Genomic DNA, 13182 nt, shown 5'->3' with positions numbered 1-13182 from the left:
ATGTAATGCCATTGTTTAACCACTAGATGGCCTTATCGATGTTTAATAAATACCGTACATGTATTCAGCTCCACTCTAGTTGCTCAAAACAGTATTGCTGGTCATAACCTTTTTCTTTTTTTAGGTTTTGCTTTTTAATGTACGTTTAGACATTATCAAACACTAATTATTTTTTTTTTATGTTGCATTTAAAAAGGTTCATTATTGACATGCATATTAGGAATTTAACCCAATAAAGAAGTTTAAATTCTTTTTACAAAACATAAAAATAATAAAAACCACAGAGTTATGATGCAACTCTGGTACAGTGATATGCAGTGGGATATACATATGAAAGATGTTGCATTATTTGTCTACCAGATAATACCTGAATGACAAGATGAATCCAGTATTGTAAAACCCTGTAAAAGCTAAGAATATTCAGTGAAAATAGTTTGCAGTGTTTTACAAATAACTGATACATATGCATAAAACACAAATTTATTTCTTGGCAAGTCGTGATAGCTGGCGTTGTTCATTGGTCGGACATTGACCAATAAGATGTCTTCATTCGCACCAAAGCCCCTCCCCCAGCTCCCCTCTCTCACTTCTGCATATACAAGTGCACAAGTGAGTTTTGCAACAGGAATACCACAAAAGGAGTAGCAGAAGTCAAAGCACTAGGACTTGAACTTGTACTGCCAGATCTGAGAGGTTGTAAGGGCCGACTTGACGTTGTGCAGCAAACCTGAAGTCAAGTGCAAAAGTAAATATGTCGTAAACATTTGTGTATGTCATTTTCTTTTTGTGAATGTCATTCAAGACATTTGTAACTATCAATCTACAACTTCCAATTCAAAACACGGGTGTTTTGTTCATTATCTGTGTGTGCAAATTTAAAGATTTAGCTTTTCACATCAGAGCTGTGAGTGTAAATTTCAACTAACAAATAGATATATTTTAACATGGCAAGTTCTCACTTTCAGATTTTCAACCTCTCGAGTTTAGCTACTGATTTACCTCCATACTATTTCCAGTACGCGCGCCAGGCTTGCACAGTCAACTCACTCATTGGAATCTTCGGTAATTCTCGGCAAACTTCGCCACGGCTAATTCGCATCTTGTTGAGTAATCGGTAATCCTCGGCAAACTTCGACAGTTGGTTGAACCGGCTCAATGGCTTCTTTTTGAGTTGGACGTGCTACTTCGGCTGTGGGTCCGGTTTCATCAAACTGGAACTAAAGTTAACTTCGATTCAGTTCGATTTGTGAACCGTCAGAAAATAACTGATACCCTACTGATATTTAGATCTTATATAGGAAGAATTTGTTCGATAAAAAAGAGAGTTTGCTTGTAGTGTTTTGTTTTATCATTAGCAAACACCTCGAAAAAATTTAAGGGAGTAAGTTGCTTGGATCCTGATTTTTTCCTCTGTTCATCTGGGTAAGTCGTGTTTTTAAGATACCCGTTTTGTTTCTGTACTGTTGTCGTTACTTCATTTTAATTGTTTGATGTCATTTAACTTAGCGGATTGGTACGTTAAGACAATCTCCTCTTTCCCGTTATCTCGATTTGTAACTTTAAGCATACAATTTATTATCATTATTATTAATCGTGAAGTTTGGAGATTAAATAATATCTAAAAGGCAATAGTGTAATATTAACCTGCATGCTACAGCTGTATTGTATCACATATGGAACAAAAGCAACAGGTGACTTCAGGCTTCAAGTAAAGTAAACGCCCCCGCTAAAACAATCGAGAAATGTTATATGATAGTAATTACCTTATTAGTACTCGTGATGGATTGGATTCAAAGATTAACAGAAAATAAAGTTATTAGTTTATAATAATTCGATTATTAGGCGCTTAAAATAAAGCTGTAGCTAGCCTGTTAGCTCGAGGATGTCTGGTCAGTGTTTGTTGTTGTAGGTTATGCATATGATTTTTGGGCCCTTTATGTGTACCTGAATCTGTCTGGCATGATTTTCAAAAAAAAAATAAAGAGAAAACAGAAAGAAAAGAGAGATGCCCTGTCATCTGTTAGCTCCTGGGTGAAGTATATACAACAAAATCACTGCGGCATCTTCAGATTTCTTCCTTTTAAATACCCTGAAAAGCGTTCCTCCAGCCACAGGAGAATAAATCTCTTTCGGTGTCAAGATGGCAAAGGACAATTAGTTCAGTTAAGCTTAATTAACCTTCTAAATGAGCACTTGACATTGGTCTGATTCCTAACAAGACTAATCTTAAATTCACTAGGTTTATATAATGAAATTATGTTAAAAAAAACTGTGTAGTATTGCATATAAATGAATCTGTCTGTCTCTGTGTAGCCTTTTGGTCAATATTTGTTGTTTGTACTTGGGGATCTGTGTTTTTCAGGAGTCGAATGGCCTCTGTTGTTACAGTGAAGACAGAGAAGCGTCCTTCCCATGACTCTGAGGATGGAGACACATTGGCTAAGAAGGTCAGGTATGAAAACAACAGATGTTCGTGTCTTGCTGTGCTGCCAGCACATTCCCAGGGAGAGCCAAATATTCTTCATTGAAGTCAGCTCCTGTTTGCTGACTTGATCTGATGAAAGTGTGATTTTTCAAAGACCCGTACTCCCTGATAAGAAAGACTTCACCTTTTCCAATTCTTTGGAAAAAATGATAGTTCACCTTAACGTGAAACTTCTGTCATCATTTACACACCCTCGTGTCATTCTGTCTTTTGTGGAACTCAAAACAAGATATTTTAAAGATTGTTGGTAACCAAACAGTTTTGGTTCCCATTCATTTCCATTGTAGTTTTTGTCCATACTTTGGAAGTCAATGGGATTTGAAACCAACATTATGCAAAATATTTTCTTTTGTGATCCACAGAAAAATAACTTATTTTGTGTTCCCTTTTAAGCATAGAGGATTAGATGAGACAGATTTTGAAATAATTTTTGAAAAGAAGAGAGACATATCCCATGCCGTTTTTGTGAGACGATAAACTAGTATCTAACATACTTTTAAACACATAAAGTCACATACACCAGGGGCATTTTAATGGCATTTTAGACATGTCCAACAGTCTAGTAACAAATCACCAAGCTTATAAAAGAATAAATAGAAAACATCTCATGATGTCGACATTTTACTGATTGTTTAAAAGTTTTATTTCATATTTTTGAAATCTGTTTAAACCATGCTTTGCATGCAACTCTGTAGCATAGTTCCATTCGTATGCATGTTTCCTCTGACCTGTTTACAATTCCTCCTCCTTGGCTGAGTAGGAAGCTGTTGCCCAGCCTGAAGACGAAGCGTGCTCCTGAGCTGGTGCTGGTGATCGGCACGGGGGTGAGTTCAGCCGTAGCTCCTCAGGTGCCCGCGCTGCGCTCCTGGAAAGGTCTGATCCAGGCGCTGCTCGATGCTGCCAATGACTTTGATCTGCTTGAGGAGGAAGAGAGCCGCCGCTTCCAGAAAAGTCTGCAAGAGGACAAGAACCTGGTGCATGTTGCTCATGACCTTATCCAGAAACTTTCACCGGTAAGAGTTTTTTTTTTTTTTTTTTTTTTACCACTAATCGCACATAAGGCAGTTTCTACTCCAGTCCGTTGCTCTTTAATAATATAAAACAACAACTGGAAATATTGGAATGTTAATTAATCTTGAATCACTGATTGAGCAATTACAAGAAACATTTCAGTATGTTGTACTGTTTCTTTTAACATACCTTCTCATGTTTGCTTATTCTGTGTAATAACCAGTAGCAAAGAGGAAGAAATGGTTGGTTCGTGTGCTGATGCTGATGGGCTATAGTGATCTGTTATGCCAATGTTTCAGTTTCTGTGTTAAAGGAAAAGTTTGTAGGGCAAGGAAAAACCTTGAAAAAAAAAAATCTGTATTGTTGATCCCTAATAAACATGTGGATCATTAGGACAATGCTGGGCAATGCACGGACCGCAGAGCACAACAATGAGTTTGTCCATCATTAGTCCCTTTCTTTCTCTCCAGCCAAAACGGGGCGTAGAAGCACGTGCCACCAGTGTTGTTGTTTTTGTCGCCCCGTCAAAACAGCACTCAGTGATTTATCCCTGTTTTTCATTGACAGGCCCCAGTATCATTTGCATCCAAACCCATCAGTGTCACTAGAGGATTTAGAAGGCATTAGGCCTGTGAAAGGGAGTTAGGTAATGAATTTCAGCTCCAGTGCTGTGGTTTCATTGCCTGGTCATAGCTGAACAAAACACATCAACAGAACAACTCTGCTAGAAAAACACCAAGCCTGCTGTCTGTCTCGATCCCAGTGAATCTCCGAGCTCGGTTTGTTTGATGTTGTTAGTGTGAGGTCTTTCATTGATTTAACCTACGTGTGTGTGTTTTGAGTCTCACATGAGCAGCGCAGACCCCGGTGACACAAAAAAATAGGCTAATCTGAACATGCGTCTAGGATTCCCTCATGCTGCGGCTAGAAGTTAGTCCTTTCTGCTTCTACATTACAGATTTCTTTAGTTATGCATTCTTTGTAATGTTCGCAGGAAGTCAGTGGATACCAAAATAAATTGGCACTTTGAAGTGTTTGGGAATGAATATATAAGTCATGCTTGAAACACTCAGACTGTTTTTTTGATCATTGTGCTACTTTGTTGATGAGCACGAAAAAAGTCCACACCCTTCCAAGAATGATTGCATGTTCATCTAGTTTCTGAATGCTTGTTGTTCAGTGCTGTTATTTTTCACGTGGGCCCAATCAGGACTCCAGACAAAAAAATAAAAACATCAGTAGACCTTAGGGAGGGTGACACAATATTGAATTTGGCACAGATGATAACAAGCCTGTAAGGGATAAACTAATAGTCTAAAGGTCCTATTTTGTCATGTTCACAATTTTTGTTGTTGTCTGATTTGTTGTTGTCCCATCAGAATGAGAGTATAAATAGCTGATAAAAACATCACAGTAATCAACAAGTAACTATCATTACTCCAGTCCATCATATAATGTCCTGTGAAGTGAAAAGCTGCATGTTTGTAGGAAACAGTTAGCTATTTCACTTTGACGGCACCCATTCACAGCAGAGGATCCACTGGTAAGCAGGCGATGTAATGCTAAATTTCTTTTGTTAAGAAACATACGCATTTTGGATGACCAGAGGGTGGGTAGATTTTAATCAAATTTTCATTTTTAAGTGAACTTTACCTTTAACTATTCCTCTACACATTTTCATTTGTGTGTCTACTTTCCTTTTACAGCATTATCATTTTCATTATTTTTTCTCCACTGAAACTTTCATGCTCATCGTCTCATTTTATTGCATCAAACACATCAAATTATATAATAGATTACTCCTCACAGAACATACAATTAAAAAGAAATGACATGCATTTTTTCAAATCATATTTTCACCAATGGTAATTTTGAATATGCATATTTGTATTCTCAAAACAACTGTTTTAGGTGCAGTCTGGAGCCCCGATAAAATGTTATTTGAGTGGTTTGATACAAAAAAGTTCTGGACCCCTTTTACATGTGTATTTAATGCTGAGCGCATATGATCAAAATGCTGAGACGGAGGTGAATAGCAGGTGTAAACAGTTGTAAGACATTTACACCACTGAGATCAGAGGCATTAGTGCACATCATAACTGCTGATAATTAGCCTCTTCCTAAGTAAGTGGATTCTGCAAGCTTCACTGCCTCTCTCTCTCTCTCTCTCTCTCTCTCTCTGGTTTTCCATGTGCCTCTGCCAAGCTCAGAGAATGAAATCAGCTCAGTGTAATGAGATTGACTCTGAGCAGGACAAGGGCACTGCTGTCAAAACTCCTCTATTCTCAGCGCTCTCTCCATACTACTACTAATTACCTACTGTTAGCCTAAATATTAGTATTCCATTTCTTATGAGATTTCTATTATCAGGGTTAAAGTTTGCATTGGCGAACATCACCTTGTATAAAAATCAAGATAATTTAATTTCCTATAAGACTAAATATGAAATTAGGGTGCTTTATTCCCTTTGATGTGTTCCATGGAGAACATTTCAAGGCCTGTGAAGAAGATAAAACTTATTTTCCCTTTCAGGAAGCCTGCTTTGGTTCACTTTTGTAACTTTGCATTCCCATAAGAGTTATTTGAATACTCCTTTAGTTGATTTGTTCTTCCCTACATCTCAAATTTGTTTGTAGCGCACGGGAAATGTTCGCTCCACCTTTTTTAAAGACTGCCTCTACGAGGTGTTTGATGACCTGGAGAGTAAGATGGAGAACGCTGGGAAGCATCTGCTTCGCTCCGTGCTGCAGTTGATGGAGAGCGGCGCTCTGGTCCTCACCATCAACTTTGACAATCTGCTAGAGATCTACGCTGCTCACCAAGGGACCAAACTGGAGTCTCTGGATCTCACAGATGAGAAGAAGGTACTACTTATGTTTGCATTATGTAGCATTGCAGTGTTATTATCCATTTGAATAGTGAAGGAGGTCTAATTTTGGTCTGTGCAGAAAATGTAGCGTTGATGAAAGAAAATACTTCAATAATCTGTCATTTATTCTCCATGACATTTATTTTCTGATGTAACAATATTAAATAAGATATATATTTTTTTATAATCCTAAATTCTATAAATATGCTTGTCAAAATCATATGATTAATAGTATAAAAAGTAACCCTAATAATCTTGATTATTATTATTATTATTGTTCTTGTGTAATTTTGTAAGTAGTTTATTACTTAATCTATCTAATGTTTTTATAGATTAAAAGGTTAACATTTTTCACATTTTTAGTGTGTTTTTTTTAAGTTATATAGCGAATAACTGCTTTCTTTTTAAATGTATTTTCAAAAGTATTATATTCCTATGATGCAAAGCTGAATTTTCTGCATTATCACTCCAGTCTTCACAGATATATATATACAATATAACACACTTCAAAATTTTAGTGTTTTTGTCGGCAGGTCATTGGGATCTGAAAGTCCATCAGCGATGTGATGTCTCATAGAGCACAATTATTTCATGCATTATGTCACTGATACATAACAGATACAAAAAGCATCTGAAGAAGAGACCACGAGAACCCATCGTCATATCATCAGTTGCTTTAAGCCTAAACTAAAAACAATGTGAAATAAAGCTGTGAAACGCTGTTCCTCAGATGTTCAGTGCATTTGGGTTCATCTCTGTTTGCTTTTGGCCATAAATTTCCTTGAGCACAAAGCAGTGAAAGCTTCAGCCATCAGCCATAAAATCAGCCTTATGGTCTCAGGCCAAGCGTCATGTAGTGCATGAGTGCATGTCTGCTCTGCAGCAGCTCACCTGAAGAGCCCTCGGAAACACAAGTGACCGCATGTTCAGTTCCCTGTGTCTTTATTCATCAGGCTGTGTGTGGTTTCCAGCATGGCCTTTAGATGGGTGTTTATGCACCTTTTCCATCAAATGCCTCTTGATTAGAACCTGCAGTCATTAAAAGCAGCTGGATGCTCCTATTGGGAGCCAGATTGGGAGCAGTTGAGTATGAAATGCCGCTGTGTGTGCAGGTTCTGGAGTGGGCTCAGGAGAAGAGAAGACTGAGCGTGCTTCATATTCACGGTGTTTACACCAACCCCAGCGGCATCGTACTGCATCCTGCTGGCTACCAGAATGTTCTGAGGAACACAGAAGTCATGGTGAGTGAATGTTTTCTGCTCTCACCGAGGTTGAAGAACTGTGTTTTTAAAAGTGTGGCACTGTGCTTATTAAGGGCTATAATAATTATAATGATAATAATAATAAATGACCAATAATAATAAAATGTAAAATATTATGTATATGTATTATTATTATTTTATATTAGAATATTTTATAGTCTTACTGACATATAATCCCTTAACTTTACAAATTATGAAGATGGAATTTTTAAAATAGTGCTTTAAATCACAATTGGGATTTTTAGCAGAAATTAAGACCCCCCCCCCCCCCCCCAATCATGTAGCTTTACAATTGTTGTGATATCAAAATTAAGAAAAAATAATAATAATTATTCATTAAATGTATTTTAGCATAATTCTTTATTAAAATAATTAAAAATATTATTTGTAACTTTTGCATTTGCTACTAATATTTGAATAAATTCTGTTCACCAAATCAAAGTCACGTGGTGAGACTAGCATACAGAATAAAATTATATTACAGAGACCCCTGCATGATTGTCAATATTAAGAAATCTGTCAAAATATCAGATAATCGGATCCTTCCTGCACACCATTAACATTTTGTAAAAGCATATGTTTAATAAAAACAAATCTTTAAATTAAAAAAAAAAAAAAACCTGATAATCTGAAAGATTATTGATATTTCTAAATGAATAAATCATGATATAGGCCTACGTAAAGATCATTTTTACTTTGAAAAGTACATTTCAATTTTAAGTATTTTTTTTGTGAGATGAGTAGACTCAAAAATCATATCAGCCCATAACTTCAGTTATTACATTGTTGTGTGTTTTTGCAGAGGGAGATCCAGAAGCTCTATGAAACCAAGTCTTTTGTGTTCCTGGGCTGCGGGAGGACAGTGGATGACACCACCTTCCAGGCACTGTTTCTCGAGGCGGTCAAACACAAGTCTGACCTTGAGCATTTCATGCTGGTGCGGCGAGAGGATGTGGGCGAATTCAAGAAGCTCCGAGACAACATGCTGGACAAGGGCATTAAGGTCATCTCGTACGGCAACGAATACACCGACCTGCCGGAGTACTTCGAACGACTGGCCAATGAGATTTGCAACCGGGATGTGGACCGGGATGTGGTGACCAATGGCTGGGGTAAGTTGTCTTCACTTTTCACATACATTACATACAACTGATGTTTTTGTTTTTCACCGATTCATTTGCTGGATTGATTCAGGATCTCCCATCTCACAAGGTGAAGAAAGTCAAAATGGCTTTATGACTCAGAAAAACCTCCTGCAAGGTTAGGACAGCTTTTGTGTTGGCACCTCAACCAGCTTGCATGCATTTGACTGGAGCATGACGACGCATTTTTTCCTTTTCCCTTCTTTCCTGCAATGCATGCTTCTAGAACGATAGAAACATGAATGCAGCACAAAGGCTTCTGTTGCTGTTTTATACTCCCCTTCCCGTGATGAAATCGGCTGATGCACACTGTTGTAATGAGATCTTCATTGCAGATCTTCCTCTCTCCCTGTCCAGACTACCACTCGTGACACAGGTGGCAGTCTAGGAACGTTTCCACAGCTCCGTTGGCCACTTCCGCTCAGATCTGGTATGACTAGATCTTCACGCACAACAGACTCATTTCTCATAATTAAACAGAGTGCCGCCAGTACTGGGTCGCTTCACAAGGGAAAGGTGTCAGTAAAAGCACCACCAAGCAAACTGTGAACTTCTGCAACTCAGAAAATGCGAAGTTGTGGACCAAGAATGATGTTCAGGACCAGTCTGATCTTAAACATGAGCTGTCAGGAGTGTTTTAGCAATGCAGTCTCACTTCCCGTTTTTCACATCAGTAAATACACCAGCAATATTTAAATGGTCATTAACCTCACAAAATTATCATGAAATGTCATATTTCACCTCTAAATAAGTGTGTGCTTGTTTTTGTGTCATATCAGGACTCAACTCTGTATAATGACATGGGTATGACACAGGCATTACAAGGAGAGGGTGACTTATGATGACATAACCCATGTCCCCATTTTTCAAAACACTTATAAATCATACAGAATGAGTTTTTTTGAGAAAGTAAAAATACACAAAGTTTCCTGTGAGGGTTAGGGTTAGGTGTAGGGTTGGTGTAGGGCCATAGAATATACAGTTTGTACAGTATAAAAACCATTACGCCTATGGGATGTCCCCACTTTTCACAAAAACAAACGTGTGTGTGTGTGTATTTATTTTTTTATACATTTTGTGCATTTTTATTACAATTAAACGCTTCCCACCTTCAAATTCTGATTACGGTAAAAAAATCCCTAATTTCTATGAAAAAAAAAAAAGATTTGTACTGTTTACAGTACAGTACAATTCTGTTTAATTTGCATTTGCTGTACTGAATAATTAAAATACAGATTTTAATAAAATGTAGTTTTCATTACATCATTTTTCAAAGGTAATGCTGTATATACACACTCAAACAAAATCTAATTGTTACTTTTTGTCTCACAGTATCTTTTTTTTCCTGACAAATTTAAGAAAAAGTCAGAATTGCAAGATAAAACCTCAAAATTGATAAAAAATATATAGGCTTGTTATTCTAAGAAAAGTCTGAAATGTTAGATATAAACTTGCAAATGCAAGAAAATAAGTCAGAATTGCAAGATTTTTTTATTTATTTAATTGATTAATTTGATTTAATTTTTTTAATTCTTTGGCTGAAACAAGCTTCCATAATACAGTATTGTAAGAATAACAGCAACAGCATACAGAAATATGATGTTAACTTAGGATTCTAAAAAAAATAAAGTCAGATTAGTTATAAAAAAACTTGCCTTTTTATTTTATTGTGGAAGCTCCCATATACATTATATATATAACACACACACACACTGTTTTTATTGGTTGAAAGATGATTAAGAACATTTCTTTAATTACTAAATCTGTCCTGTAAGGAGGAGGAAATTAAATAAACACCTCGTTTAGCCCGTGTTATACTTTACGCGTGAGCAATCCGGACAATTGCTCAGAATTATTGCACATCTGGCTGTCTTTATTATTGTATCGACGGATTGTACAGGTTCGAGCAGCAGCGGGCTTCTTCACACAGCCTGCACATGTGCAGTTGGTGCTTTTGAAGCCTACTGACCGCGCTGTCACAAAAAATAGGAGGCTCGCGGATGTCCGCGCGCACTCCGATGACGAGTTTTACGTCACTCGCGACCGCGAGGTACGAATTAAAATTTATGTGATTTCTCAGGCTTTAATTACAAAAGCGTCTAAGCTTCCATGAATCTACTTGAACTTGTCAAGAGACTAATAATGAGGATAATGATATAATGCCATCATTCCTTTCAAGCTACACAGCTTTCAATACATTTTATTGCACTTTTGACGGTTAGTCCCTATTTCTAGTTGTAAATGCTTTGTCCGTAAAAAGTTATGTAAACAATTGTTTATAAACCCTTTGTATTTTAACTAGTGGTATCATCTCTGTCCATAAATGTCTTTTTAGGTATTTATAATGCGGTTGTAAAATAAAGCTTCTGTTTGAATACCAAATGTGCAGTGAATATGTTTTCAGGAATCTACCCCCACCTTATTCTTAAAGGGGTCATATGATGTTGCTAAAAAGAACATTATTTTGTGTATGTGGTGTAATGCAATGTGTTAATGCGGTTTAAGGTAAAAAAAAATTTTCCATATACTGTAGATTATCTTTCCTCCTCTATGCATTGCCTTTCTGAAAAGGTTTTTTTTTTTTTTTTTACAAAGCTCATCTTCTGAAAAGCGAGGTGTGCTCTGATTGGTCAGCTATCTAGTGCTTTGTGATTGGCCGAATGCCTCAAGCACGTGACGGAAATGTTATGCCCCTCGTCATACTTTGATTCTTGTCCTCGTCAGAACACCGGCGAGACAGGACTAAAACAATAAAACTCATTTCAAACGAGCCATTTATTGCATCCAGTGGGGACATAATTACTGATAATAATGACTTCTACTGTCATCGCGCCGTGTACACATAAAACCACGTCTGCATTTGTGATCAGAGAAATGGCAAACAACAAGCTCTACTCCCAGCAGTTCTCAATTACAGTCCTCGCGCCCCACTTCTCTGCACATATTGTATGTCTCTCTTTGTTAACGAACCTGATTCAGATAATCAGCTCATTAGAAGCTAGCTCTGTGCATGAACTGTGTTCCCATTGACATGGTCTCTACGCAGTGTTTATTGCTCCCTACTCCCCGAGCAGGGAAAATCTGTTGAAGTTTACCTCACTTCAAACGTTCATTCATAATTTTGCACTGCGCAACGTCTTCACACACGGACAAGTGTGACATCATATACATCTGTTAATAAATACAATTTAAATTCACCTCTCACACACTTCAATGCACTTTAAATGGAACATATACGTTTGCTTCGAACTGGAATATCCTGTGATGTCCACTTCGCAGGGCACTTACATTTGAATAGAACAAGCATCTGAAGCCGTAAGAGAAACATACAAAATGTGCAGAGTAGGAGAGCACAAGGACTGGAATTGAGAACCGCTGCTCTGTTTGAATCTTCAGTGGCAAAACCTTTACACATGTTAATATTACATACTGTGAGTCAGAAAAGCCGGCATTGTAGTCTACTCTCCCAGGATCAGGAAAAAGTCCTCCATAAAATGTACTGCACACTAAATATTTGGTTTGAACTGTTCTGGAACAGTGTTGTAAATACAACTTAACTGCTGATTTCTAGTTGTGTCCTGGTTCTGGAAGAACAAACAAAGTATTTTCGCTTTTACAATGAAACAACGTCTCCAAGGCATGGCGCAGGTGGCAACAACAAGACTCAAAGTTACACCCTTTTGTTTGCGTGAACATTTGGGTGGTTATGAAAATCTTCCCACATCGTGACATAGACATGTGGGGCATGTTTAAACGAGGCATTTTAGGAGGGTGTGGATGACCTGCCTATAAAAGTCAGGATTTCAGAGAATCAGACTACACCTATGAGGTTATGTTTGTTTTTGCAAAACAACAGACATGTCTATTTGAATTACTTCAGTAGGAATGATACATGGAATGTCAATTCTATGGAAGTCTGTTTCGCCATGGAATTCAAGTTTCTGAATTTTTGGATACAATTCAATTCTATTAATGAGTTTATTTCTCTCGGTTATACATCTTTTCCTCACAACTGTGAATATAAATGAACAGGATTGCTAGAAGGAAAAGAGAATTAAGAGGGTAAAAAAAAAATTGAGAATTGAGATGGAAACTTGGAATTGTGAGGAAAAAAAGACAGAATTCTTGAGATTGTCATGTCATTTTGATATTGTTAATGATAAAAACTCAGAATTTTGAGATAAAAAGTAACAGTTACATTTTTTTCCCCTTATGGCAGAAAAATGGGCTTCCACAGAATTGCTGAGAATAGCAGTATAGGAACCAATTACAAACTACGAGTACCAAACATGACGTCATTACAAGCTATTATAGCATTTTTATTTAAGAAATATTACACATTCTCGACTCAAAATACAACAAATCTTCTCTATGAAGCTCTCCAGTCTTGCCACTGTGCTAGTGCTAATTAAC

General features: G+C 37.1%; 1 protein-coding gene across 1 annotated transcript; it reads left to right on the top strand.

The window, feature by feature from the left end:
- The first annotated feature begins 2369 nt into the window (after positions 1–2369).
- Positions 2370–9140, top strand: LOC132156425 (protein FAM118B-like). Its single transcript, XM_059565442.1, has 6 exons — positions 2370–2452; positions 3246–3498; positions 6133–6360; positions 7478–7606; positions 8430–8739; positions 9127–9140. Exons 1-6 carry the CDS (start codon positions 2370–2372, stop codon positions 9138–9140), a joined length of 1017 nt encoding a protein of 338 aa, XP_059421425.1.
- The last annotated feature ends 4042 nt before the right edge of the window (positions 9141–13182 follow it).

The sequence above is a fragment of the Carassius carassius genome, chromosome 13 (genome assembly GCF_963082965.1).
Source record: "Carassius carassius chromosome 13, fCarCar2.1, whole genome shotgun sequence".
Lineage (NCBI taxonomy): Eukaryota > Metazoa > Chordata > Actinopteri > Cypriniformes > Cyprinidae > Carassius > Carassius carassius.
Note: the sequence above shows the minus strand (reverse complement) of the source record. Positions and strands in the feature narration are given on the sequence as shown.

What these genes read in the sequence shown, in the direction of transcription:
- LOC132156425 (XM_059565442.1), top strand. Translation starts at nt 2,370, where the DNA reads ATGGCCTCTGTTGTTACAGTGAAGACAGAGAAGCGTCCTTCCCATGAC. An exon ending in TTATCCAGAAACTTTCACCG is followed by an intron (nt 3,499 to 6,132) that starts GTAAGAGTTTTT and finishes ATTTGTTTGTAG; the next exon opens with CGCACGGGAAATGTTCGCTC. An exon ending in TGAGGAACACAGAAGTCATG is followed by an intron (nt 7,607 to 8,429) that starts GTGAGTGAATGT and finishes GTGTTTTTGCAG; the next exon opens with AGGGAGATCCAGAAGCTCTA.